The 27,735-nt window shown below is 54.7% G+C and overlaps 8 protein-coding genes across 8 annotated transcripts; 5 read left to right on the top strand and 3 right to left on the bottom strand.

Moving 5' to 3' along the window:
* Positions 1 to 65: 65 nt before the first annotated feature.
* Positions 66 to 865, bottom strand: N0V96_005246 (uncharacterized protein; the record flags this gene model as incomplete). Its single annotated transcript, XM_053197599.1, has 3 exons — positions 66 to 326; positions 383 to 462; positions 532 to 865. The coding sequence occupies 3 exons, from the start codon at positions 863 to 865 to the stop codon at positions 66 to 68; spliced, it is 675 nt and encodes a 224-aa protein (XP_053044970.1).
* A 1,333-nt stretch (positions 866 to 2,198) lies between these two features.
* On the top strand, positions 2,199 to 4,370 carry MPP10 (U3 snoRNP protein; the record flags this gene model as incomplete). The annotated part of the gene is made up of 1 exon (XM_053197600.2): positions 2,199 to 4,370. The coding sequence occupies one exon, from the start codon at positions 2,199 to 2,201 to the stop codon at positions 4,368 to 4,370; it is 2,172 nt and encodes a 723-aa protein (XP_053044971.2).
* A 1,888-nt stretch (positions 4,371 to 6,258) lies between these two features.
* DRE2 (electron carrier) lies at positions 6,259 to 7,437 on the top strand (the record flags this gene model as incomplete). Its single annotated transcript, XM_065757343.1, has 3 exons — positions 6,259 to 6,273; positions 6,450 to 7,029; positions 7,130 to 7,437. 3 exons carry the CDS (start codon positions 6,259 to 6,261, stop codon positions 7,435 to 7,437), a joined length of 903 nt encoding a protein of 300 aa, XP_065614112.1.
* Positions 7,438 to 8,093: 656 nt separating this feature from the next.
* Positions 8,094 to 10,135, bottom strand: KEX1 (Cell death protease; the record flags this gene model as incomplete). The annotated part of the gene is made up of 3 exons (XM_053197602.2): positions 8,094 to 9,446; positions 9,503 to 9,863; positions 9,993 to 10,135. 3 exons carry the CDS (start codon positions 10,133 to 10,135, stop codon positions 8,094 to 8,096), a joined length of 1,857 nt encoding a protein of 618 aa, XP_053044973.1.
* A 2,129-nt stretch (positions 10,136 to 12,264) lies between these two features.
* On the top strand, positions 12,265 to 13,195 carry N0V96_005242 (uncharacterized protein; the record flags this gene model as incomplete). Its single annotated transcript, XM_065757342.1, has 5 exons — positions 12,265 to 12,577; positions 12,662 to 12,679; positions 12,760 to 12,870; positions 12,935 to 13,053; positions 13,139 to 13,195. 5 exons carry the CDS (start codon positions 12,265 to 12,267, stop codon positions 13,193 to 13,195), a joined length of 618 nt encoding a protein of 205 aa, XP_065614111.1.
* A 786-nt stretch (positions 13,196 to 13,981) lies between these two features.
* Positions 13,982 to 16,084, top strand: N0V96_005241 (uncharacterized protein; the record flags this gene model as incomplete). The annotated part of the gene is made up of 2 exons (XM_053197604.2): positions 13,982 to 14,385; positions 14,440 to 16,084. The coding sequence occupies 2 exons, from the start codon at positions 13,982 to 13,984 to the stop codon at positions 16,082 to 16,084; spliced, it is 2,049 nt and encodes a 682-aa protein (XP_053044975.2).
* A 1,373-nt stretch (positions 16,085 to 17,457) lies between these two features.
* On the bottom strand, positions 17,458 to 21,753 carry N0V96_005240 (uncharacterized protein; the record flags this gene model as incomplete). Its single annotated transcript, XM_053197605.2, has 1 exon — positions 17,458 to 21,753. One exon carries the CDS (start codon positions 21,751 to 21,753, stop codon positions 17,458 to 17,460), a length of 4,296 nt encoding a protein of 1,431 aa, XP_053044976.2.
* A 3,170-nt stretch (positions 21,754 to 24,923) lies between these two features.
* Positions 24,924 to 27,232, top strand: SLY1 (Vesicle trafficking between the ER and Golgi; the record flags this gene model as incomplete). Its single annotated transcript, XM_065757341.1, has 5 exons — positions 24,924 to 24,963; positions 25,028 to 25,247; positions 25,297 to 25,905; positions 25,968 to 26,525; positions 26,596 to 27,232. The coding sequence occupies 5 exons, from the start codon at positions 24,924 to 24,926 to the stop codon at positions 27,230 to 27,232; spliced, it is 2,064 nt and encodes a 687-aa protein (XP_065614110.1).
* Positions 27,233 to 27,735: the final 503 nt, after the last annotated feature.

The raw sequence follows: 27,735 nt of genomic DNA, 5'->3' as shown, positions 1-27,735 counted from the left end.
CAGGAATACAAAAAAGGCTAGCCTCGTTGTTATTTCTCCCGGTAACTTGTATGAGCGACATGGTATCACAGGCCAAGCCTCGCCTCAGTCACCTTGACTATATCCTCCCACGACATCATGGCACCGCCCCCAGTGTCACCGCAAGCAAGCGTCTTCTCGATTGGTCTCAACACCTCAAACCACGACCACTCCTCCTCGAGCACCTTTACCTGCTTTGCAGTGATGGGGTGCGCATACATGGCCGAGTTCATCGCGGTAGCCACGAGAATCTTCTTCTTCCGGCCGTCGATGAATCCATCTGCATCCCATGCTCGGACCACGCTCGTCTGCGGAAGCATTAGTGTCAGGGCAAGGACGTAAATCTCAGTTGTTCGATGCTCACCAAAAGGTTGTCTGAGAAGCCGTTGACAATTTTGGCCAATGTGTTTGCCGATAGTGGAGCGATGAGCATCAGATCAGCCCCTACACGAGCAAGTACAAGTCAGCAACACCGAGCAAGTAAAAATTCGGATTGGCAACATCTTGACTTACATCGCCGCAACTCAATATGCAGAATCGACGCACCCCGCCGCCAAGGCTGCACCCACTCGTCTGCATCCAAGTGAATGCCTTCAACATTCGGCAGTGCTCTTATTACGGCAAGAGAGGGTTGTTCCTCTGTTGAACCGTTTAGGAACTCCGTTGCCGAGGCCGTGAGGATGACTCTGATGGCGAGGTTCTTGTGGTGGCCTAGGGCTTTGATGATGTTGGGCAGTTTGATTGTGGCGACTGAGCCGCTGGCGCATAGCAACAGATGTGTCTTGCCATCTGAGCGAGATGCCGCGACTGCTGCGGCCGGATCGTCTGAGACGCCCATTTTGGACATTTTGAATTCACTTCGGATGTTGTAGGACACCTCTAAGCAACGGGGACAGGACGGCCTATACCGTGGAAGGTGGTCTTTGAGAGCGCAGATGCTGCCAAAACGTGGCTTTCCGTGGTCTTCGACAAATAGTGGAGTCCTTGGTCGCAGAGCTATTTCGTCAAAACAAAATGGGATTTAAGCTCCTTTTTCTTGATCTACGTCTAACTTGGATTTCGCGCTTTGTTTTGATGATGCTGCTTGTAGGGTTAGCTCGTGAGTCATATTGCAGAATACTATGATTGAATCCCTCTTCCCAGTGGTCAACGAAGAGCAAGATGGAATGGAGAGTACATTGCTGTGTCATCACAGTAAAAATAGAGATGAAGGAGTGGGAAGGCTTCGAAATGGCGAAGTTGTAACAAGAGCTCAAGGGTTCAACTGGGTGCTTCTCCAGTCTCAAGTCCCAACGAGAAGGAAGACTTACGGATGAAACCGATTTGCGCGTGGGTCTTTGTCGAAATTGCTATAGTATTTTGATCTAATAACGAGGCTGGTCTGGGAAGATTTGGCACCAAAAGCTCGTAGATACTTTGGATCCCGAGGTAGTGTGTGAGATGAAGCAAGTTCCGACGGTCTGGGATGTGTAAGTCGAGGCCGTTGGGGTCTTGCCGTTCTTAGTAATCTTTCGGAGGTACCTCAATTATGGGACCAGATCGGCCCCACCACCGAGCCGGGACATTCTGCAATCTTACCAAAAGTCCAGCAGAATTCAACAGCGGACGTTTGGCACAGGTAAATATACATTTATGAATTCCATGCAGGCATTCGTATAAGTAGCTTCTCGCTGTTACTACAACGAGGTTGGGCTATGAAAGGGGGTGGGGGTCAATGTTAACGAATCTTGGTTCTTCGAACCTCGCTACCTGAGGCAGCTGACAAGATTTTGTGTAAGGGGCTCCTGAATTTGATTGAACCGTCTTACATACTACCATCAAGTGATTATACTTTGCAAATAATTGTGAATGTGACTTTCATTCCATACGTGCCGACCCAAAGAGGAGCAGAACGGATGAACTGTAGTGATTAGCTAATGAGGCTGGACAGGCAGCATAGATATCATTGGCCAATCACTGTCAGGCCCACGATCCCGGACGCTTTGCGGGGTCCCAAATTTTTTTGACGGAAAGTGCAAGCCCATGTCCGACCAAAAAAAAAAAAAAAGTCCAATTCTTGCACGGCCGAAGCACGCATATTCCGAGCGAGAGAGCCACGATAGAAAAAATAAAGTATCATGGCGGCGGGCAGCAGCACATCTTCCTCCCTGACGTCAAATACCCTCACATTTGCGCCCGGCATGGCCGCTCAGCTCCCCAATGGCGGCGTCGTCGACGGAAAGGCCCTCTTTGACAACCTGGACGCCCAGAACCGACACGCCTTTCTCCAACCGCCGCCCGCGATCCCGTCCGCCTCTCTCCAGGTCGTCAAGGACACGCTCGATGCGTTCGCCGGCCAGATCAGCGATGAGCAGCTGCGCCTGCTGAAGGAGGCGACGAAGAAGCGCAAGCGGGCCGACGGCGGCGGCGCAGGACCCGATGTTCTCAAGATTCGCAAGGTCCATGTTGACGGGTTCGAGACGAGCCAGGTCTGGCAGCAGGCCCGTCGTATCATTCAGAGCGCTTTGAACCACTCAAAGGAGACACTGCAGGAGCTCGAGGACCGGAATGAGGTTGTCACGAACGAGGATAATGGTTCGGAGAGCTCTATTCTCTCTTTCGAGACGGCTTCCGAAAACGTTGACGACGACGACGACGAGGAGGGCTCCAGTGACGAGGAAGAGCTATCAGGCTCCGATTTGGAGGACGCCGAAGAGGACTCTGATGCGGGGGAGCTTGAGGGCTCAGACGTTGAAGGTCTCACGGGTGATCTCGAAGACATGGATGAAGACGAGGAAGAAGAGGACGGCGAAGAAGACGACGAGGAAGAAGAGGATGATGAGGAGGAATACGTTGAGGATCCCAACGGACTCAACGACGGTTTCTTCTCAATCGATACCTTCAACAAGCAAACCCAGTGGTTCGAAGAGCAGGATGCGCGAGGAGACCCCAACACGGACGCCAACAGCGACGACGAAGATATCGACTGGAACGCCGACCCCATGGCACCATCAGCCAAGTCCAGCTCATCAAAAACCAAGGACAAGGACATCGATATGGAAGACGACGCAGGCTCAGACGAGGAGGACTCGGAAGACGACGGGCCTACATTCGGCGACATGGACCTCAACGCCCCCGAGGGTGCCAGTGACGACGAGGACATGGACGACGCCATGGACAACGAGGAGGAGGAATTCAACGCGAACGGCATCTACTTCAAGGACTTCTTCGCGCCGCCGGCGAAGAAGGCTTCCAAGGACGGCAAATACAAGAAGAACAAGTCCGTGCGGTTCGCGCCCAAGGTAGTCCAAGAGGAGGACGTCGAGCGCGCCATGGCGGATGTCAAGAAGGACCTCTTTGACGACGACTCTGACCACGGAGACGACTCGGACGACGCCCTGTCCGACGTCTCGGCGGGTGACCCGCGGTCGCGCCGTTCCGCGCACGAGAGGCGCCAGGCCAAGCTCGCCGAGGAGATTCGCAAGCTCGAGGCCGAGTCGGTCGCCAAGCGCCAGTGGACGTTGACTGGTGAGGCGTCTGCCGCCGAGCGCCCGATGAACTCGCTGCTCGAGGAGGACATGTCGTTTGAGCACCTGGGCAAGCCGGTGCCCATCATCACGGCCGAGGTCAGCGAGAGCATCGAGGAGCTCATCAAGAGGAGGATCCTGGCGCAGGACTTTGACGAGGTCCTCCGCCGCCGACCCGGCGCCGACAACATGCCCGAGAACACGCGCCGGGGTCTGATTGAGCTGGACGATTCCAAGTCGGGCAAGGGCCTGGCGGAGATTTACGAGGAGGAGCACATTAAGAACGCGGACCCGGACAACTACGTCAGCAAGTCGGACGAGAAGCTCGCAAAGGAAGAGGCGGAAATCGAGCGCATGTGGAAGGACCTGAGCGCCAAGCTGGACTCGCTGAGCAACTGGCACTACAAGCCCAAGGCGGCGGCGCCGTCGCTGACGGTGGTGTCGGACGCGGCGACGATCGCGATGGAAGACGCGCAGCCGGCGACGGCGCAGGGCGTCAGCGGCGGGCAGAGCATGATTGCGCCTCAGGAGGTGTACAAGGCCGGCAAGGAGACGGCGGAGAAGGGCGAGGTGGTGCTGGGCAAGAGCGGCCTGCCGATGGCGCGGGAGGAGATGTCGCGGGAGGACAAGGTGCGCCGGCGCCGGCGGGAGAAGGAGCGGATCCGCAAGGCGGGCGGGACGGACAAGAAGCCGCTCAGCAAGAAGGCGCAGATGCAGAAGGACACGATGGCGGACTTGAAGAAGGGTGGGGTCAAGGTGATCAACCGCAAGGGCGAGGTTGTCGGGCTCGACGGGAACAAGGCCAAGGCGGAGGTCAAGGCGACGAGCAGCAGCTTCAAGTTGTAGAGGCGTTCACGAATCACATCATAGAGCATGTTGTCGCCGCCGCCGTCATCGTCGTCGAGGTGTGGAGTAGCTATAGAGGAGGCAACTTTCCGGGACCGGCGTTGAGGCTCACGGGATATTGGAACCGACGTCTGGAGAACAAGACGACAAAAACTCCAGCGAGTAATTTTCTCATGTATCACAATGCATATAGTACCCGGTCACTTGGGGGCGAATCAAAAGTTTGGCAATGGACTTTACATCAATCGTCTTGCCTAATTACCTTACCTAACGTACTTACTGACTATATTCCTTACATAAGGTACCACAAGGTAAATAGATAGGTAAAGGCTTAGTATGCCATTAAGGCCGACGGCGGTTATCGTCTCTCGCGCGCGCGTGCGGGTGTGCCAAGGAAGGCCTGGGAGAACCAGTCCGCAGCCGGCCGGACGAGATGACAAACAGCAACGGCCATTACGGCTCTGGCACTCCGTATTTCCCGTCTGTCGAACCTTACCTTACTCAAGGGAGCAATCCGACCCGATCCCGGCAGAATCTGCTTAATCAGGGTTCAGAATTGCATAGGTACAGCGCCGAACGAGTCCGAATGGCGAGGGGGGTTGCAGTCCTGCAGAACTGGACCCCGCGAAAGGGGAGCCCGAGAACTGACAAGAGCCCAAGGGGGGGGACTTGGTCAGGCAGGGATGAACATCGCCAAGGGGGGGTTATACTTCGTAGTCGACCAATGACCTTGCGGAGAATGCACTTTTGTCAGTTTGGTCAGCGGTCATTCCCACTGTGGCCACGGTGCATTGTCCGCGGCGCCGACCGTCCCCATGCGGTCCAGTTCAGTCCATGACTCTCCCAATTCTTGCCCGCCGCCCACACACCTGAGAAGAAAAGAGACTAAGAAGGAGTCATTACCATTGAGAATTTGCAGCGGGTATCCGCCGAGGAAATACAAATTAGAAGGCAAAAGGTGGTTGTTTGGAAATAAGGATTGCAAACTCGCTGGTTGGGCCAATTTGTCCCCATCCGTAGGAGCATCTCAATCTGTACGGAGTAATGCAGCGTCAGCATTCCCAACCACCACCCCCTTGTCACTTCTGTCACTCTGGCGTCTGCCGTGTCTGCTTTTTCCCATCGATGTCATGCTTGTGATTGTGAGTGTCAACTTTTTTTTTAATTGCGTAGATGGGGGCGGGGATGCTGTTTTAGCCGCCGCTTTCGGACCCCTAAATCCACGGCACGCCGCACCCTACACGTTTGTACCTTGCCTTTTCATTTTCACCGTAAACGTAAGCACAACAGAGACAGAGATCTGATAAAGATCTGTAGGCAAAGAATCGTGCATCTCCGTCTCAGGCCCTTTTCCCGACGTCCACTTAATTACTTACCTTCCCCCCTCTCCTCCTCCCCTCGCTCCCATTACGCGCTACACGTCCAACGACAACAAACAAGAAGGCCTCACTTCAAACTCGTCTACTCCCGTACCCAACCTGAACCCAATACCCCCGCTGAAATCAACCAAGAACCTACGCAATACCGTGTGACAACCCTTGCCAGATTACGGTGTCCACCCCGCCGACCCCTCACCCTTTTCACGCTTATCAAGCACCGCCATCCTACAGTACGTTCACATCCCGCTACACAGTTCTGTGTGGTTTTTATTTTTATTTTTCCTCCCTCTTTTCCCGTCCTTCTTGGTCTTTGACTAATCCAAGCCAGGAACTTCCTCAAATCAATTCCGCAAAAAGGACGCGACCGCACAACCTGTCTATATCCTACAACCTTTCCGGCCCCCTTCACATTTTCCCCGTTCTCCCACCGACATCTTCACACACAAAGTCAGAGATCGAGCGCCGCCAAACCTTCCGCACTCCAACAAGAGTCACCCATCTCACCCAAAATGGCGCCCTCCTTCGTAACCCTCGACACGACCCCCGACTTCGACTTCACCCCCGCCACCACAACCACAACCACCACACCCACACCCACGATGCAATCCTCAACCCGCACCCTCCTTCTCGCGCCCCCTCCATAGCATCCCACCCCCACAAACTCAATCCCTCCTCGCAACCCACGACCGTACCACAACAGACCTCCAAATGCTCGACCGCCTCTCCGCCCGCCTCGTCGCCCTCCCCCCAAACCTACGACTCCGTCCTCGTCCTCACAGACGCAGACGGCTCCCGCGTCGAATCCACCGCCCTCCTCGCCGCCGACCGCGGCGCCGTCCTTTCCGCCGTCGCAGAGGCCCTCAAGCCCGGCGCCCACGTTAAAGCCCAAGACGGCGGTAACCTCGCAAACGACCCCGCCGTCGCGCGCGAGGCCGTCCTCGCCGGTCTCGTTTCGGGAGGAGGTGGCTTCACGAAGCCGGATTACGGTGACGATCAGGTCGTTTCGTTGAGCTTTGGCAAGAAGAAGAAGAAGCTTGGCGTCGTCAATGGTGACGGTGCCGTATCCCTGAACAACGGCGGTGCTGTGTCCTTGAACAACGGAGGCGCCGTCTCCCTCACCAGCAAGCCCTCCACCGCGCCTCCCGTCTCCGCGCCCCCCGCAGGCGTAGGCTTCGTCGACTTCAGCGACGACCTCGACATGGACGACGGCGACGACGACGACCTCATTGACGAGGACACCCTCCTCACAGACGCAGATCTCTCGCGCCCCATCAACATCCGTACGTCTCAGTCCTCCCCCCTTGCCCTTCACTCTTTCCCCCTTTTTCCCTGTCTCTGCCTAAAGTAACAACATAACTAACAAAACAACCAAAAACACAGCCCCCGAATGCGCCCCCAAAGCAGGAAAACGCCGCCGAGCCTGCAAAGACTGCACCTGCGGCCTAGCAGAGCGCCTCGCAGCCGAAGACGACGCTGCCCGCGCCTCCGCCGACAAAGCTCTCGCGGCCGTAAAGCTCGGAACGGACGACCTCGCCGAAGTCGACTTTACGGTCCAAGGAAAAGTCGGCTCCTGCGGCAACTGCGCCCTCGGCGACGCCTTCCGGTGCGACGGGTGCCCGTACATTGGCCTCCCGCCCTTCAAGCCCGGCGAGGAGGTGCGGATCCTCAATAATGATATCCAATTGTAAAAGGCAACCCTTTCTTTCTCTTTTACGAAACTCAATTCATTACTGTCAATACTCTTTTTCGGGGACAACAAACACAACAAGACAAACGACTGGCGTTACAAAGTCATGGTATGGGAGGAAAGCCTGGCACATACAACACACATATATCCATCTGCAAGATGCATTTTATTTTACAGGAAGGGGGGACCAAATCATTGGGCAGGGGGCGGTTCATTGGGCGAACAAAGTCAAATTGGTACTTTCACAAGGGCGCTTTCATTTGTGAAAGAGGCGTTTTGGGCGTAGGAGAAAAATGACAACTCGAGTCTGATTAGACATTGAGAAGATTGAGAAGAGATACAAATCATTGGCATAGGACACGGGCACGATTCGCACGGGGAGACTGTAGATGCACCTTCAAGTATCAGGCCGTAGCCAAGACGAAAAATAACCAATTTTCCCTATGGAACATAAAAATATCGTCTTGCTTCTATCCTTATTCAGACATCACATAAAAACTCCGTTTCCGTGCTGAAGCCTAATGTTCATTCACCCCCTGCCCCTTTGAAAGAAAAAGATAACCTTCGCTAAACTTTCCATGCATTGTTTGAAGGAGCATCAATAGTTTTCGACCTTTGCCAACCCTACCTATCATCGCAAAGTTGCTGTCGATTCTTTTACCGCGCTGAGCGGCTGCCGTTTGCTCTCGAGGGCTTTTCGTGAGCCTCATCATCGCTGTCACCTCCGACACTGTAGCGGTCCTTATCCATCGTCGGTGTCGTTACGTGCAGATCGTCTAGTTCGCTCTCATCGAAATCGCCCGTCTCAACATCACGACCAGTCCTCCGATCACGGAATCCCTCGAGACCACGCGCGGCGCCTCTTTGAGTGGTAGGAGGGGTGTTGCCCATAATGCCAGAGTAGCCCCTGCGCTTGCGGCGCTCCTTCCAGACGTACCAACCCCAAGCACCCGCTGCGATGATGACAATGATGAGGACAATCTCGCCCGAGCGGTAGTATGCCTTCCATTTCGCATCGTCCAGCTTCTTCTGCGTTTCCTCGTCGTCGGAGGTGCTGTTGCCAATGTTGCCAACCGAAGTGGCAGGACCAGTCTCGCCGTCGAGTCGGGAGTCAGTGGGCGTGCCGCCAACGGAGCTAATGTCGACCTTCATAACACGATCAAGCATATCGCGACTTCGGCGAGCGTAGTCGAAAGGTACCATGTGAGAAGAGTTGTAGAAGAGAATATAGGTAAGGTTGCGGGCCTCCTGCCAGAAACCAGCAGCTTCACCCTCGACGGTCCAGTCGCGGCGAGGAGCCCAGTTGCCGGGAGTGAGCTCGAAACCCTTGCCACCGTTCCACTCCATGTCGCCAATCATCTGTTCGGTTCCCATGTGATTGCAGATAAGATCCTCGGCGCCGGAGAACAAAACAACGGGAACTTCCTTGAGGAGATCAGGAAGGAAATCTCTCGACGGTGCAGAGTTGGGAGCTCTGAAAGCGGCACCAACAGCACCGTTGCATTCCTTCCAGCCGGTGTTCTTCTGCGGGTTAATGTGCAGGGCGTTGACAACTTCGGTTTTGCGCAAGTAAGGGGTGACGTTGACCAGGTCTGGGGGCCAGTTCATGCCGCACGAGGGGTAGGTGTCGCGGAGGCGGATGTCGTACATGTTGATGCACTCGCGCTCGCCCTTGGAGTTCACCTTGGCCGTCTGCTCGAGCAGGCTCTGCAAGACAGCCTCGCACTCGGAGAAGTCGACAGTGTTTGTGACAGCTAGCGAGGTGCGGCAAATGCGCCACTGCTGCTCCAACTTCAACGCGACGGGGGATCCGGTCTCGATGAGTTTCTTCTCGTATGCGTATTTCAAGTAGGCGTCGTATTGTTCCTTGGGAGAGATCCAAGCGTTGCCCATGATCAGGCCCTTGAGCTGCCAAATGTGCTTCGTGCCAGGCTTCTTGTTTCTTTCAAGGATGTGCTTCGCAATGTAAGGAATGTGCTGACCGGCATACGATTCACCAGCGATGTAGAGCTGCATAGTTGTCAACCCAGTTCCAAGCAGTTGTGTTTCAAGTCCAGTATACTCACGTCGTCATGTTCGTACTCGGGGAACATGGCAAACCACTTCTCGAGGAACGCAACAAATTGGTCGGCCATCTCGGGGAGCTCGTGCAGATAGCTATCGGTATCGACGTAACTAAAGCCGGTACCGACGGGGTTGTCGACGAAGAGCAGGTTGGCGAACTCGTTCCATGAGCCGTTGTTGTACTCAAGGTTGTCCTTATCCTTGACTCGGTAAGGACCGATTTCCATCAGAGCGCCATCCTCGGAACTGCATCCTGGACCACCGTTCAACCAAATGACAGTGCGCTGCTTGTTGGCGATGTGCTGATTCTGGAAATGCCAGAAGAAGAGGTTTCCGTTGTGTTCGGGTGTTACTTCGACGTGGCTGTGATGAAACGCGCGTCAGCTTGGGATAGCTCTACAGTTTACGAATGCCTCTTCATTTTCTCCACAGGGGTTCAAAGGTGGAAATGCTGAAATGCTACAGACGCGGCTGCATCGGAGGACAACGTACCCAGCGTGCATCTTAATAAAAGGCTCCTTGGGTGCGCCGGGCAGTTCGTGAACAAAGTAGTCGGCGGCGCTCTGGGCGGCGACGGCGGGCGTCCATGATGCCAGCGCAAGAAGAAGCGATGGTACCATTGAGAGGATAGCCATGATGGGGGAAGTGAATGGCCTCCCCGAGGCTACCTGGGTCGGATTAGGTAGATAGAGTTACGGATGTATTCCAATCCGCGATTTCATAGAGACGTCGTCTTCCCCCAACAATGAAATGGACAAGGAAGAGAAAGGCCACAATCCGTTGCAGGACGGACGTGTATTTCGCAGATTAGGGTGGTTGTTTGAAGGGAGGGCGGACGTTCGGAGGGAGAGAAAGATGGGAAAGGAAGGAGAAGAAAAAAAAAACGAACGATGCGCAAATGCTCCAGGTACAGTTCGATTGAATTATCCAGGAGTAGGACCTGAGCCGTGGACCCCAAGGCGAGAGCGGAAGTTACAGCTCAGATCTGAAATGTGTACTTTCCGTGCCATCCTGTCCCCGAGTCTTCTCCCCAGTCGATTCGATTCGTCCGCCCACCCCCCGGCCGCGCACTCTTCCCGTTAAATCCTCAGGCTGAGAACCAGTCAGCCAGTCCACTCCCATCAACAGTGAGTAACCCCTGCCCGCTGTTCCGCCTACCAAAATAGGCTGGGCGCAAGTGGAGGCACTCGAGTGTGAGAGGGACTGAGGGAAGCGGGCGGACGTGGGCACAGACATGGAAGGAATTGGGGTTCCCGTCACCTTTCCTGTTATCGCCCAGCGGATGGTAGCGCAGCCGAATGGTGCCGCAGGGAAAGACGGAGAGTCTGCCCTGCTCTGAGCCTGTCGCAAGTCTCCAAACAGGGGCTTCTCTTAGCAGTCTAGACTCTCACTCAAGACTCCAATTGTGTGTGAAGTCGGTGGCGTCCTCAGCTAGGTACCTTACCTTATTCCAGAGCCCAGGGAGTACTGCTGCCCATGCCGCCATGGGTGGCGTCCGCTAGGGTTAGTCGGGCGCTCAACGGACCGCGCGTTTCTCATTGTTGACCGGCTCCCACTGATTACCGGCTTACTGATTGATTATACTGCGAATCAAAGTGTCGATAGATCAACAATGAACTGAGGTAAGTCTATACGACGATGAGATGAACTCCCCGATTCAGCAGAGTACTGAGTGCCAGAGAGCAGAGACCTCCTCCTCCATCTTTTCCTGCCTTGGCTTCGTCGATCGAACCCCCTTTTTTGTTTTTATTTTGCTTCTTCTACCATTCTTTACAACTGCCAGACCGGGAGCAATCCGGGATGACATGCTCATCATGCTCAGGAGCCGTCAGAATACCGGTCGGGTTACATGTAGACAGTCATACGCGTGGAACACTAGAAATTCCCCTTGGCACCCATCCGAAGCACAGATCGCCCGGATTGCTGGGTTCGGAGACACGGCTTATGTAATACGCTGTTATCACAACGTTAGGTACTGTGTACGCGCATATCTTCTCCATCTTTTAGAGCATCTGCAACCTGAGACAGCTGTCCACCCTATCCGTTCCTCCCCCTCCGTTTTCGGCCCCTTGTTCAAATAATAATATCTGCTTGATGATATGAGGACCCTGAGCAGGACGGAAAGAAGTCCAGTCTTTCCCACAAGGACCGCTCCCGGCCCCGACACTCACGGCTTGCTCTATGCAACTCCACGATGACAATGCCGAATGATGGTAATGGGTAATGGGACCGCATCGGCACAGCCGTTGCCAAGTGAAAGCCAATTATGCGGAACCTGCGGAACAGCCACAGGTCACGACCGTCACTCACTTCCTTAATTTTGGACTACCGTGTAGAAATCGAATAAATACCTACCCAGCAGTGAATAAAGCCGAAAAAAGGCGTAAGAGGCGTATATGCTAGGGCACGTCTTGGAGCGTTAAGCATTTGCACCTTGCCGCAAAAGGGTGCCCGCGATGGCTCAAGTGGAGAGAGTCCAGCGGGCAGGCGCCTAGATCTGATCCAGGGCAAATCCTCAAAAAAAATCAATGGACTCCAAAACAAGCGTTTGACCACAAATTTCAGCCCATTTTCACTCTCCCACCCCCAGCTGACAGCCTGACACCCCAATCTTGCGCTATTACGCGGCCTGGCCATTCCACCTGAAGCGAGAGAAACAAAGCAAGTCAGTTTGACAAGTCAGCCCCCCTGGTAGTATCAAACACAAAAATCGAAACATCCACACAAACCCCCGGGAATACACCAAAAAAGAAGCAAAAAAAAAATGCCAGGCAAGACGTACATTGTTGAGCACCTCGACCCCGAGCTAGGCCCCTGGTCCGAACTCGAGTACATCGCCATCGCCAGAGAAACCCACGCCGCCGAGGGCACCTTTCTCCTCTCCTCCCTGCCCGCCGGCTTCGTCGCCCCGGAGAAGCTGCAGCAGGTCCCGGCATTCAAGGCCGAGAACCGGGGCGTCGAGGAGCTCTACGCCGCCGACAAGTCCCGCGTGTGCCTGCTCGACCCCTCCGCCGCCAGCGACCTGAGCCCCGAGGACGGTGAAAAATTCGACGCCTTCCTTTTCGGTGGCATTTTGGGTATGCTCGTCGTCACAATGCACACTTTCCATCTATATTTTGAATTGTCTTTTGCTGATTATATTCTTCTGTCTCTCTCTCTAGGCGATGACCCCCCAAGAGGTATAGAATTCTTATCATCTCACTCATGACCTCGAGTTGGTCACATTAAATGTTTAACCCCTTCTCACTGACCCCTGCAGACCGCACCTCCGAGTTGAGGAAGAAGGGTTTCGAAGGCAGACGCCTGGGTCCCACCCAGATGACGACTGACACGGCAGTCCGCGTCACGAGAATCGTTGTCGAGGAGAAGAGTACGTGCCAAACCACCCTCCCCCTGGTATCGCATAATTCCAATGAGGTGCTCACGGATAATAGCACCGCTGGATAAGATTCCTTACGTCACATACCCCGAGCTCAAGTTCAGTGAGCACGAGAGCACCGAGATGCCCTTCAAGTATGTCACGGAGAAGGACGGCCAGCCCATTATGCCAGAGGTGAGTTTCAATATTTTTCCCCATCTCGACACCTCCTCTGCAAGTCCCATGAGATGAGAACTGTGTGAGTCTGACACCTCTGTAGGGCATGGTTGATCTCATCAAGAAGGATGCCGATAAGGCGATTGATGACCTCTTTTAAGATACCACACTACCAATTGAACTTCAATGACCGTTATGAAAATTTTGCCTCCAATTTTTTTTCGCGTCCCGCGTTTGCGCGTCTTTACCAGATCCTCGGGAACTCGGCCATGCTTTCAACACTCACTCGCCCACTTACTCACTCACAGGGGCCGGCCGGTATTGACCCGATATCTCAGATCGGTCGCGCTGAGCCTATCTCATAAATCAAAGAACCCCAAATCTCGGACAGCTTGCCGGATCCCGGACGGACGGCCCGGCCGGACTGTGCTCGACTTGACCCCGCACCAGAGATCGGCCGTCACCTTCTTACACAGTAGACTCCGAGATGCGCGACCTCATTTGGTTGATCCCCGTGCCTCGTATCTGACTGAGACTCTAGTGAGCTCGTCTGCCCTGGTCAAGAGCTCAGGTCCAGCTAAGCTTTTTTCACAATTCTCCCTACCATATCTCATGTTTCCTTGAATCCAATTCTATCTTTCGGTGAACTTTACTGTTCTTCTTACCTTAGTACTCACACTCAAGCAAGAAACTACCTCGCATCGTCCTTATCAATTTGACTTTCCTTTTTGGGCGATTCTAAGCACCTCAAGTTCGAGGTTACATCCTTGTCCATCAGAGCTTCAATTCCCAATCCGCCATTTCATTTATATCTCGACGTCCGCCAAGACACCTCTCTCTCTCTCTCTCTCTCATACACATCGTGACATCTTCAAGCCCCTTCCCCCCATCATACCTCAACCCCTAGTATTCTCACACAACGTCCCTCAGCCAAAAGCAACAAAACATGTCCCACCCACAAACAACCTTCCGCCAAACAACCTTCACAGCCCCCTCCCTCCTCCGCAGCCGCCGCGCCACCGTCTCCCGCAACACAGTCCACGCCCAGCTGTCCCAGCTCCGCGCAAACGGCCAGTACGACTGCTTCAAGCTCGGCTGGCACCCCATCTACGACGACCGCTCGCGCTGGCCCGCGCCCTTACACCTCTTCTGGGACAGCGACGTCGCCAAGTGGATCGAGGGCGCGTGTTACTTCCTCGTGGACGAGTACGATGTCGAGGTGGACGCCGCTGTCCGGGAGCTCGTTGCCATGATTCGCGGTGCGCAGCATGAGGATGGGTATCTCAACGTTCACTTCTCCGTCGTGGAGCCGGGCAAGAGGTGGACGAATGTGCGTGATATGCACGAAATGTAAATCTCTCCTGACTTACTAGAACTACAATGAGACTCACAAGGTAAATACAGGTACAACGCCGGCCACCTCATCGAAGCAGCCCTAGCACACAGACAATACTACAGAAACGATCTCCTCATGGAACCCATCGAAAAGTACATCTCCCACATCCACCGTCGCTTCGGCCCCGGCGAGGGCCAAATACGAGCCTACCCGGGCCACCCGGAAATCGAGCTGGCCCTCTTGCGGTGCTACTCGGCGACGGGCAACACCGAAGCCTACGACCTCGCGCGCTTCTTCCTCGAGGAGCGCGGGAACCCGACGGGCCAGGAGGGCAAGCACTACTACGACTGGGAGATGGAGCGGCGCGATGAGCCGCGCTGGAAACGGCCCAACTCGTGGCCCATGGACAGGTCGTACTGGTACTGCCAGGCCCACCTCCCGATCCTCGAGCAGGAGTCCGTCGAGGGCCATGCCGTGCGCGCGATGTATCTGCTAACCGCGGCCGCGGACCTCTTGAACATGTCTCAGGAAAGCAGCAGCAGCAGCATAGCTCCAGTCCGGCCCCTGACCGCCGCCCCAGACTGGCTCGCCGCCCTCCGACGCCTCTGGTCCTCCACAGTCGACAAGAAAATGTACCTCACCGGTGGCGTCGGCGCCGTAGCGCAGTGGGAAGGCTTCGGCATCGACTACTTCCTCCCGCAAGGCCCCGACGAGGGCGGCTGCTACGCCGAGACGTGCGCCTCGGTCGGGGTCATGATGCTCGCGGAGCGCCTTCTGCACGCCGACGGGCCGGAGCCGAACGGTCGGTACGCCGACGTCATGGAGCTGTGTCTGTACAACAACGTTATGACGGCCATGAGCGCCGACGGGAAGGCCTTCACGTACGAGAATCAGCTCGCGAGCTGCGAGGCTGCGCGGAGCGAGAGAGAGGATTGGTTTGTGTGCGCTTGTTGTCCGCCGAATGTGACGAGGCTGTTTGGGAGTTTGGGGGGATACCTTTGGGATTATGGGGGTGTACACGGTGAGAGCGAGGAGGGGAAGACCGGAGCGTTTGTGAATGTGCATTTGTATACCAGCGCCGAGGTCAAGTTCCCGGTGGAAGGCGCCGAGGTGACGTTTTCGCAAAAGTCCAACTGGCCGTGGGAAGGCAACATCCTCTTCCAACTCAAGGGCGCAGAATCCCTCGACACGACGATCCGCCTGCACATCCCAGCCTGGGCGACGACACAGCACGGCTACGTCCTCACGCCTACGCCGCCCGCGGGGACAGCTACGCTCGAAAAGGGAGGCTACCTCCGCCTAGACGCCTCCTACACGGCCTCGAACCCAGTCTTCTCGCTCGACGTCGGCGGCGCCAGCTTCGCGCCGCGGTATATTGCGCCCCATCCGTACACCAACCAGCGCACGCTCAGCCTGGCGCGCGGGCCGATCGTGTACTGCGTCGAGGACGCCGATCACCCGTGGGAGGAGAACCACTTCAAGGACGTGGGGATCAAGAGGGGAACGGCCGTGGCGGAGGAGTGGAGGGTTGACGAGAAGAGCGGGGAGGGGTATTTCGCGTTGAAGACTACGGGATGGGAACGGCCGCCTGAGGTTCTGGCGAGGGGTGAGGATGGGGTGGAGAGGGAGCTTGTGTTTGTGCCGTTTTACTTTCGGTCGAATAGAGGCGGGAAGGGACAGATGAGGGTCGGGTTGAGGGATGATGGGAGGTGAATGGGGGGGTATTATATGTATGTAAGTTGATATAAGGTATTCATGCAAGATCATGATTCGATACATGAAAACGAGGGAATACATACAGCAAAGTCACCTGGGTTGGACCACAAAGAGCAATCAATGTACCTTACCTTGGAATAAACAAAGACGCAGCTTGGGCAGCTCATCAAGGTTAACGTGAAGTCGCCTTCCTGTCCCGCGTGACTCCCATCCGCCCAAAAGCCTCATCTCCCTCGCACCTTCCCACCTCAACGGCCCCCTTCCTGCCTTCCCTCACCCGAACAAGGCTGACTGCCATACTACTCAAGGCGCCCATTCACCTTTCCTGTCACCAGCACCCATCCGGCCAATTGGCCGGGTGGTTTACACTCTGACGCAGAGAGGCCAAAACAAATACTCCAATGAAGCCGTGCTGGTCCGAGGGGCGCGCTGTTTGAGTCCGGGCAGGGGCGTGAATTCTAGCGTAAGTGATCACCAGCTCCTTCCCTTCCTATCCTTTTTGACATTTTGACATTTTTGAGTGTTTTATATTTCTGTACTTGGTCGACTTGGTGATTTGAAGTCGGCGAATAGGGTGTTGATTGTTCAAGAGTATGGTGTTCTGGTAATCTTGGTGTCATGTTGGCGTTGTTGCTTCCTTCCTTGCCTTTCGGATGCATGTCGAGGTTCCGCGGCTGACTCCTCATCTTTGAACTCGGGCAGACTAAAGCTACATAGACTTTTGTGACATTGCAATTATCGAGAACATTCTGAATTGGGACACCTCAAACAACTCTTGGCTTAGATCCTTCGTAAGGTCTACCCTCTTTTCCAATACAGTGAGATTCCTGTTCATAAAAGGGACAAGGAGAAACCGGTGGAGCCAACTCCGGACTTTCAAACCATACTCTAGTCACAAAATCATTGGCTTCACATCAGGGACAGCTAGTGTTGGAATTATTGTCATTCGTAGACAACGTGGTGGCTAGTGTACAAAGGTATTGGCCAGGTCCATTGGGACCAGGTAAGTAAGCGGCACGTGAAGTGCCCACAACAATGATCATCTCAAAACCCCCGCCCAGTCCTGGTATGCATGTTTCCTCAAGACCCATTCCCTGTTTCCATGATTCACGATTTCGTTGATGCAAATGCTAGACCCCAGTTCCTGATAATGCTATGCCGAAAAACAAGAAGAAAAAAGACCTCTGCCCTGTCACGTTCCTCGGGCTGTCTCCTTTCCCCCAACCTCTGTCTCATGGGATGAGCCCGAATCCCTATTTCGCCTTCCACTCTCGGCGAGTATTATAACAAAAGAAAATCCCGGGGTTCCTGTTCCCCAGATCCAGCCAAATGTGACCAGAATGTACATAATCCGCATGGCGTTTGCAGATTTAATTGTCGTGCCTGAAAGTGCATTTCTCCCCTCTAGCGCACTTGCCCTGCTGCCAAAAGCTGCAAGGCTTGGTTCCGATGAGGGCACGATTGACAGGGCGATGGGGAGCGAGCGTGGCGCCGCCAGGAGCGTTGCCCTTGCGGTTCTTGCCCTGCTTGCCACCCTTTCCTTCGCGTTCACGATCACGACCACGTTCCCTATCCCGCTCGCGTCCACCGTGATGCTCGAACTCGTCTCTAGTGTCCCGGTCGCTGTAGTCTACAAGCTGGCGCTGAAGGTGGGGAGGAGGCTTATGCGAGTTCGCGTCGTGGTCATGCGGAGACTGTGGAGCGGCTGGCGGAGGCGGTGCTTGCTGCAGCTGCTGCTGCTGAGGCTGTTGCTGAAGCTGTGCGAGCATTATCAGCTGCTGGTAACTAGTGTCTGATGGGTTGAGCCCGTATGCGTTGCCTTGCGATGCCGGCTGCTGTTGAGCCATCTGGGCGAGCATCGCTTGAAGCTGGGAGTCCTGTGTAGGCTGTGCCGCGGGAGCCGGCGTAGGTGCTGCTTGAGCTGGTTGCTGGGGTTGCCCAGCCTGTAGCATGGCCATGTACTGTGCGTACTGTTGCTGTTGCTGATAATAAGCTGCCCACTGCTGCTCTTGAGTTTCAGATGCAGCGGGTTGTTGAGTCTGGGCCTCGTTCTGGGGTGCATTACGAGCTGTATCCTCTGCCTCTTTCCTAGCTCTTACCGTAACGTCCTTCTGGTATCCGGCCCACCATTCTCTCGTTCTTTCCTGGTCATTTGCCAAGTATGCTGGTGGACTAGTCGCCGGGTATGGCAGTCCTCGCAACATCTCAGCCGCCTCCTCGACTTGGTCGGCGGCTGCTTGAATGCTTGGATCCGGATAGTCGTAGCGTCGATGAGTCTGCGGGGCAGCCGAGTTGAATGGGTTGGCGTCCCGCCAGCTCTTCACCTCGTCGGAAGTGAGAATGCCGTGAACTTTGTCGTCGAAAGGTATCGCGGGAATAGGCTGCATCTCCACTGCGGGTGGGATGATCGGCTGCGCGTTCTCCTTGGGCGGTGTCATGTTATACGGTTCGGGCTCCACGGCCGGGGCAATTGGCTTGAGATTGCCCAAAATCGAGTTGAGCTTTGCACCGGGGTCGTCCTTGGCATCAAGGCGCTTGCGAGCATAGTATTGCGCCGCTTCCCAGCCGAAAGTCTGTGTCTCCTTCCAGCGCTTGTGGATCTCGTCGTATTTCGGCTCACCCTGAGGCAGCTGATAGACTTTGCCCTCGGAATCGCTCATGACTGTTGCAGACTCAGGGGCTGGAGACTTGGGTGTGGGCGGAATGTCTGCAATGTCCATGTAGGTGACCATTAGCTCCTTCTTCTCCCGTTCCTCTATGGCTTTCTGTTCCTCTGTGTGGAAAGTCAGGTTACCGCCACGAGTGACGTAAGACTTGTTGCGAACGTCTTCGGGGATTCCAGAGAGGTCGGCAAGGGTAGGCACGGTCCAAGGCTTCTCTGGCAACTCGTCCTCCTCGTCATCGTCCTCATTGTAATTGCGCTGCTTGAGCATCATTCCCTCGGATCGGTCATCGGCCGCGTCCTTGGTCATGTTGTCCTCGCCTTCTGCGACCTCTTTGGTGAAAATGCGGATCTCCACCAGCTCTTCAGGGGGCTTGAAGCTGACACGTAGATGGCGGCGGGCCTCTTTACGAAGTCGCTTTGCCTTCTGTTCAGGTGTCTCCGAGATATCTTTCTTGCTCGAATCCTTCGCCTGTGTCGAAGGGCCGTCTGGCTTAGGCGCGGTGATGGAGTCGAGTAGAGAAGCAATGCTAGACAAAGAGGAGCCGCCGCTGGAGACAGGAACCTTGGCAGCAGATACCCTCGACTCGGGCTTAACCGCCGACGCTGCTGGCTTTTTGTCGATATCCATAGGCGTGGTTGTGCTGGGTCCTTCGGATTTCGAAGGCTCACCCTTGGGAGTGTCCCTTGGCCCAATTGGCTTAGGTGCCCGAATTTTGCTGGCAAGAGTAGTCGCTTGCACTGGTCGCTTTGCACCAGCACCAAACTTGGATTGCAGAGATCCGCCAATCGGCTTAGCACCATTTTTGTTGCCTGACATGCCGCCTGTTGTTGGCTCGATGGCTATCTTCTTGGCAATGCGAGAATCGGTTTCCTCATCCCGGACTCTCTTGGCAGGAGAGCCATCAATAGGCTTAGAAGCCGGTTTGGTGACTTTGCTGACAGGAGCAGCCGGCGTTGTCTTCTTGATCTCGACCCCATTGGCTGTTTCTGTGTCTTTCTTAATCCTCGACGCTATCGTATGGACCAATTCCTTGACCTCAGCATCGCCCTTGTCAGCAAGGCGCTTCCGCACGTTCTCAAAGTTGACAGCTTCTGTAACTTTCTTGAACATGCTGATATTTGACATGAATCGAAGAAGAGCCTTGGGCAGGGGACCGCTGAAATCACCAGCCTTTATGGCGCCTATCAACATGTTGACCAGACTCAAAATACCCTTCTGATGCCCGCCAAAGTTCTCCAGCACGGCCTCATCGCCGTGCTTAGCTGCCGCTTCGCAAACTCGAGTGAAGGTCTCCTTCTTGACGTCGAGCTTTTTGTTCCACTCTGAAATTTCCTTCTCAGGCTTCTTCTCCTTTGTTGCTTGGTCGAGTTCCTGCTTCAAACGGTTCGTCTCCGATCTCAGCTTGATGAAGAACTCACCCAGAGACTGAACGGCGCCAGCAATGAGCGCATTCGTTCTGGTCGCGGATGGATCAATGTAGACAATGCCGAGGATGTCCCAGACAGCACCCTCAATAGGATCTGCCGGCCGCTTCTCAGGACGAATGGGCTTCTTTCGTTCTTCTTCCTCTTCCTTTCGAGCCTTTCTCTGGGCTTTGGATTTGGCGGCCTCATCGGCCTTGAGCTGCTCCTGGAAGGCAAAGGGGTAGTCGGCGTACTTAGGTCGCCGAAGACCTAAGTTCGTCATCTCACGTTGATATTGCTCGATGAGGGGCTTTGCCTCCGTCTCGCGGTCGTCCGGCTTTCCGACAAAGTTTGGGGACGGCTTGTAATTTTCCATGAATCTACCTTGAATCTCACATGGAAGGTCGGGGCGGAGTTCGGGCAAGATACGTCTACCATTGGGCGACGGCAAAGCGACTAGAGGCGCGAGTCTGTCGTAACTCTTGGGCGGGATCAGCTTGGCTGAACCAGTAGCAACAAGAAACGAAGCTCCGGGGATGGGAGGGAACTGCTTTTTGGATGTGGCGTTGCGTTTCTTGAATTGTGCCAGGAGAGATAGTTCTTCCTCGGTGCTAGAAGGCATGACAAGTGATTCTCCATCTTCTCCCTTTTTAACGGTCGCATCGCCAGGGGAGTCGGCTTGTTCAGGTTCAGGCTCCTTCTTGACGACACGCTTGCGCTTCTTCTGCGGCGCCGGCTCAGGTTGGAGTGCAGGGTCGATGATAGGCGTTCCAGGTTGGGAAGCTGGTGCTGCAGCGATGAGGTGCGGTTGTGATGGTTGCAACGGCTGTTGATGGTTGTGCTGCTGCTGCTGCTGTGGTTGCGGTTGCGGCTGTTGGGGCTGAAGTTGACGAGCCGGTGCCGGTGAAGGAACTGGCTTGGCCTGGTGTATGGGCTGTTGTTGCTGGGCTTGTGGAGATTGCTGAGGTGCCGAGTCCTGACCTGGCATCTGCCTTGCAGCAACAGGCTGAAAAGGTGATCTTGCTACAGGCTGAGCATAGGACATTTGCTGAGGGACAAACTTGCTCTGCTGGTATTGCGGCGGTTGAGTTTGCTGGAAAGATGGCGGAGGCGTCTGAGTGGAGAATCCCTGACTGTTTTGTTGACGAGGCGGCTGCCCTTGAAAAGGAAGAGGCGATTGAGCGAAGACTCTCTCAGGCTGAGCCTGATGTTGTTGAGGTGATGGAACATAGCCCTGAGGAGCTGGTGAGAAAGACTGGGGAACAGAGTCGAAGCGCTGCTGTAGCTGCGCCTGAGACTGGTGGCCATGCTGAGGCATGAGTTGAGCCTCGGTATATTGGGGAACATTTCCATTGAACAGCTGATTGGCCTGACCGTTGTATTGGAATTGTTGCTGTGTGAAGTCAGGAGTATGACTGTGGTTCAGGTTATCGATGTTGGCGTTATTAAAATCAGTCTTGCTCGGCTGGCCGTATAAGTCTTGGGGGTATTCACTTAGACTAGCCAAAGGGTCTTCTTGGCCAGCGTCTGTGTATGCAGTGTCAAGCGAGAATTGGCCATGGCCGTTATGGAAGTTGCCGTGGTTCAATGTTGACATGCCGTTGTGGTCGTTGGCTACGACAGCATGCCCTTGGTGGGGTGAAGCATAGAGATTATTCTCGTTGGTGTTGCTTCCTCCCCGTGGGGCCAGTTGTGGGAAAGTATTTTGGTTGGGAATTTGATGCTGCCAATTTTGGGAGGCATCGAACTGGTTTGATCCATCAGGGAACGCATAGGAGCTCGACCACATATTATTGTGGCCTTGAGCAGAACCCGTCTGGCTATTTTGCTGCCAGTTCTGCATTATATCGACCTCTTCCTCCGTTATGGAAGAAGACGCACTTGAGAGACGATGAAGTTCAGGAAATCCTCATGCAATCATTGGTGGAGAGCACTGCACAGCTGGAGCCAATTAGCATCTGTCTGATGGAGGTGCACTACTTTTGGCACGCCGTCTAGCTTGACCGTGCAGCAGGGTGATCAGACGAGCGAGGGAAGAAAAGTCGACGCTGATTGGGGGCTGCCAGGGATGGAAGTGTTTGGGGTATGGGAAAAGAAACTCTTTCAAGAGGTGGGGTGGAGATAAGAGTTTGGAGAGAGTTAAGGTTCGTTGGATAGGATTAAATCCTTAGAGGTACTTCTCGCAGCCAAATTGCTGTCGAGGAACATGAAGTGGAGAAGAACGGGGGTGGAAGCGGTTAATTGCCGGCCGTGGGCTTGCAGCTTACCTTGATGTGGCAGTGGGCGAGAATGGAATGCACTAGTCTGAATACGTCGAAACGGCAGGGATTGTGCTGTGGTGAATGCGCCGAAGACACAGAATTCTGATGGTAGGGGAATGATGGAGGGCGATCGCGTTGTCTCTTGCCTGGAGAGGACTCTAAAAGTTGGTTAGCAATCAGGAACGGCATGGGTTTGGCAAGACTGTGTGTGTATGGTGTGCGTATGGAGTGTTGATGTGAGATTGACATGTAGAAGTGCGATTTTCCCCCCGACCACTTGGTCTGTAGTGAAATCGTTTGATGATTTGATGCCTTTGGAAGTCGCAGTTGATGGAGCCCTGGAAGCGCGAGCGGTGCTGGACTGGAGGAGAAGCCAACTCGCGAAGAGCACTTATAGAAGCTGGGAAAGTCGCCCTCTTGCGAAGTTGGAGATGGAGGGCATTGAAAGTGTTTGTCGATAATTTTCCTAGGTTGTGTGATTGATGGATGATGGACGCTTGATTGATTTGCAGTGGAAATTGACTCCGCGCCGGAAGATGATTGATTTGGCTTCAATGGCAGACGTCCTTTTCTCAACGCTTCTGTTTTCCAGTGTGGTTTGTCTGTCTCCTAGCCGACGGCGAGTGGTGAAGGCGAGCTGAGTTGAGGTGGCCAGAAGGTGTTGGGTGGTCCCTTGTTTCCAGCGGGCTACATCCAGCCGACCGTTCGCTGTGGTGGAGGTCCAAGGCCCGAGACAGCGCGCTTCGAGGGGAGAAGGGTCAGATGCACTGCTCAGAGACCCGCCCTCTGCACCCAATCCAGTATCCCGTCTGTCTGCAACTTGCGCAGCAAGTCTTGAATGGCGAAGTCGAATGGAATGGGATTGATGGACGCGAAGCTGAAGATGTGGAGGATGAAAGCCACTCTTCGCAACATCGACAAGTATCTTTGAGAAGAACTGAGTCGTCTGAAATGCCCGGTCTGCTTGCTCTTGGCCCTCATGTATCCCTTTTTGCAAGGTGGACGTACCAACCGATGCCCGCCGCGCCGCGGAACAAGGCGTTCTGCTTTGCAAAACATTTTAAACATGAGGTTTACTCGTGTCCTTGTCCACATTTCCACGCGCGTAGTGTCTGCGTCTGCCCCTGATCTGTTCCGACTTTGCAAATTTATCGCTGCACAAGTCCAGTGCGGGTTGAGTTCGAACGCCCAGGCTTCATCAAGAATTTTCACTCAAACAAACAGTGCCATGTCTGCGTCTCCTTTGGGGAGTGGATAGTGACCGGATGATGTTGATGGAAATCGCGCTCATCATGATGGCGGGATGTTGGGCAGATGAGTGGTGACTCGGGGGAAGGGAATGAGGAGCGTGGGAAAGGGGACAAATGTGAGGTTGGCTTGGGGGGAGAAGTGTATCATACCCTGCAGTTCTTGTCTCTCTCTCTGTTCAGCGCAACTTATCTTGCCTTCTGAGAGGAGCTGGCTTCGCGACCTTAACGTGGTTCGCAGCGTGGATTGATGAGGGTTCCGCAGATTACAACATGACCGTCGACTGCCCGAGAAGAAGAGCGAGCGCAGACAGTCACAAAAAAGAAGGGAGCGAAATGTAGCGATCGCCGTAAATCTAGGAGGCGACAATCAACAAGGCAAGTTAAGTGCCTGGTGCCGCCTTCAAAAGTTCCGGAAAATAAAGATCCAGAGTCGCTCAGAGTTGTCGCCAGAGGCCCTTCCGACGCGTCTTCCTGTCGATTATTTTCCGTGCGGTTGGCGATGACTTGCGCTGATGGTGAAGGAGGAAGAAGCGGGATGCGTTGTCGTTGCGGAGGAGGAAAAGCTGGTCATTGTTTCGCAGTGGCCAGTCCAAAGGGAGGCGGGAAGGTCACTTTGTGGCCGCAATTTTAAGGCATGACTGACTGCGAGGTGGGTCCGAGCCAGAAGGGGCCAACACTTTCTAAGTCGGAAGGGGCCACGGACGGACCTGACTTGCCTTGGCTGTGACTGGACAGGGCCCTCGTGCCTTCCCAGTTCCGCACTGCACCTTTCTAGCCACAGGCTTTTATCGGCAGCTATGCAACTCAGTCCGCCGGGCCCACTCTACCTTACTCTGGGTCCAGGTAGGTACCTTACGTGGTACTGACCTCTACTGGCTCTCACCGCCCAGGCACATCGGATCACGGAGGCTCAGTATTGCCGTCCCATGACATCGTGCAAGGTAGGTACCAAGGTATCCACTCCAGCACAAGCACAGGGCAGGTCGGCGGAATCATCCAGGAAATGTGGCTAGACGGCACTTTGAGGACACCGATGCTGGAGCCGTGTACGTACCTCTGTCTGTCGCAACAGCAAGACGTCAACCTCGATTGCACAACGCGACCACGGAGAACGATTGAATCGAAAGGCGCAGCATACACAATTGATAGCAGTCTCCAGTTCTGGCCTTCATTTTGTATAATCCATCAACACCCCTCCTGCGGCAGCAACAGCTCTCCCAAGCTAGCTAGAGCTGCAAAGCTCCCCCACCATCGTCATGGCAGCGAAGGGCCACTCACTGCGCGATCGCCAGATCTGTACGTCGCATAACCTGTTGCGCCCATGTTCTATAAAGAGCTTTGGAGCTAATGAGACCTGAAGCCGCCTTAAAGAAGCTCCTCAGCCTGAACGATTCTTACTCGGACAATGACACCGAGAACACTCAAACCAACGGCGGCGCCCTGGGACCGACAGGCGCAATCATCACCTCGGATGGCGACCCCCTGTGGAAGGTCTTGGTTTTCGACGACCTTGGCCGCGATGTCATCAGCAGTGTTCTCCGAGTCAGCGATCTACGAGGGCTGGGAATCACGATGCATATGTATGGCTACTTGCCTCAAGAGCCTGGTATACTACTGACGTGAATCCAGGCACATCGGAGCATCGAGACATGCTATCCCCGACGTACCTGTCATCTACCTCCTCGAACCTACGGCGCAGAACCTCCAACACATCACCAGCGATCTCCAAAAGGGCCTATACACTCCCGCTTACCTGAACTTCCTATCCTCCATCCCTCGACCTCTGCTTGAAGACTTTGCGGAGCAAACGATAACCGCCGGCACATCAGACAACATCGCCAGACTCATGGATCAGTATCTGAATTTCATCGTTGCTGAGCCCGATCTTTTCAACCTCGGTATGCAACGAGACCATACATACTGGGCTCTGAACAGCGCAACGACGAACGACGAGGAGCTGGACAGGGTGGTAGACAGGATTGTCAGCGGCCTCTTCAGCGTCATCGTCACCATGGGCGTCATTCCCATCATCCGATGCCCCAAGGGCGCTGCCGCGGAAATGATCTCTGCCAAGCTTGACCGAAAGCTTCGCGACCACATTCTCAATTCTAAAGAAAACCTCTTCTCTTCAAGCGCCCGTCCGGCGTCGGCAGGAACGCCACAGTCACGACCTGTCCTTATCATTCTCGACCGAAATGTCGATTTAATACCCATGCTTTCCCATTCTTGGACCTACCAGTCACTGGTCCACGATGTTTTGAATATGAAATTGAACCGAATCACGATAGAGACGCCCATAGACGAGAACAACCTGCCAAGGGAAACACCAAGAAGGCCTACGACCTGACGGCGAGCGATTTCTTTTGGACCAAAAACGCGGCTGTGCCGTTCCCTCAAGTAGCCGAGGACATCGACGCCGAGTTGACGAGGTATAAGGAAGACGCGGCGGCAGTCACCAAGAAGACGGGAGTGACAGACCTGGAAGACCTACAGAATGATACCAGCGCCAGCGCGCAACACCTGAAGGCGGCCATCACCCTCCTGCCGGAACTTCGCGAGCGCAAGGCTGTGCTCGACATGCACATGAACATCTTGGCAGCGCTTTTGACCGGCATCAAGAACCGACAACTCGACAACTTCTTCCAAGTCGAGGAGGGCGCCGCGAAGCAGACCAAGGCTCAAATACTGGAGCTCATCAAGGACAGTGCAAAGGGCGACGAGCCGGTCGACAAGCTGAGATTGTTCGTCATCTGGTACCTTAGCACCGAACAAGACGTCAGCCGGGCGGAGTGGGAGGGCTTCGAGAAAGCTCTGACAGAGTGCGGCGCAGACACAACCTCTCTGCCATACATCCGACAGTAAGTTCCTCCTGACGTGGCATTAATCCTTTCTACTCAGCTCTTTAATACTGACCACCCGCCCTCGCAGAGTCCGCGCCACCACGAAGATGACCCAGCTCACCACGATTTCCAACCCGACGACAAACCAGGCCGGCTCATCAGACATCTTTGGCCGCTTCTCCTCCATCTCCAACCGCCTTACCGACCGCCTCAAGGAAAGCGGCGTCCCTACCGGCCTTTCCTCCAACTTTGAGTCCCTCATTGGCGGCATCAAGAACTTCCTCCCCGCCAACCGCGACCTGACAATCACAAAGATTGTCGAGTCGATCATGGACCCCTCCACAGCTGCCAGCTCCGCCATCGCAAAGACGGAAAACTACCTCTACTTCGACCCCCGCTCCGCCAACGCCCGCGGCACCATGCCCCCACCCAGCGCCATCCGCGCCGGCGCCGGCGGGTCTTCCGCACCAGGTGGTCTCCCCGGTCAAGCCGCAGCCGGCACAGGCGCCAGCTTCGGCCAGCGTCGCCAAGGCTTCTCCGAGGCCGTGGTCTTCACTGTCGGCGGCGGCAGCATGGACGAGTACGGAAACTTGCAGGAGTGGGTCGAGCGGACGGGCGGCGACCGCGCGAGAAGGAGGGTGGTGTACGGCAGCACAGAGATCCTCAACGCCGAGGAATTCATCAAGCAGGAGCTCGAGAGGCTTGGCAAGGAGGTGGCCTCGTAGAGCGGCGGTCATTGTCACGGGACTTGAAACTCACTTTATTCAAAGAGTCTATTTGCCCCCCTCCTCGTCTCTCAGTTCTTCGCCGCGCTGCGGCTATGTAAGTGTGAGAGAGGGTTTTCCAAAAAGAAAAGCAGTAAATACGATTCCCAAATTGGTTCAATTATACACTTACCTATGTATGACTGGTGATCTTTTTTTTGCTCCATTAAGCCATCCTCCCTCACCTGCCTCACACCCATGAAAATAAAACTGAAAGCTTGAAACGTTTGGACTACGCCTGGGACAAGGCAACTACTTCCTATAGGTATCCGCATCAGGGAGCAAGTACAACACATTTGACTCCAACGTTGGAAAATATTGTTGTCTGTTTCAAGTACACATACAATCAACACCTTCCGTATTGCATCACGTTTTTTTTTTTTTTTTGTATCGAAATCACCATCTTGAGTTGAACGTATGCTTAGGCCACGTTGCGCGTACCGCGTAATGTAAAAAGTACACCA

The sequence above is a fragment of the Colletotrichum fioriniae genome, assembly GCF_027942845.1.
Source record: "Colletotrichum fioriniae strain IMI 355084 chromosome Unknown scaffold_5, whole genome shotgun sequence".
NCBI lineage: Eukaryota > Fungi > Ascomycota > Sordariomycetes > Glomerellales > Glomerellaceae > Colletotrichum > Colletotrichum fioriniae.
Note: the sequence above shows the minus strand (reverse complement) of the source record. Positions and strands in the feature narration are given on the sequence as shown.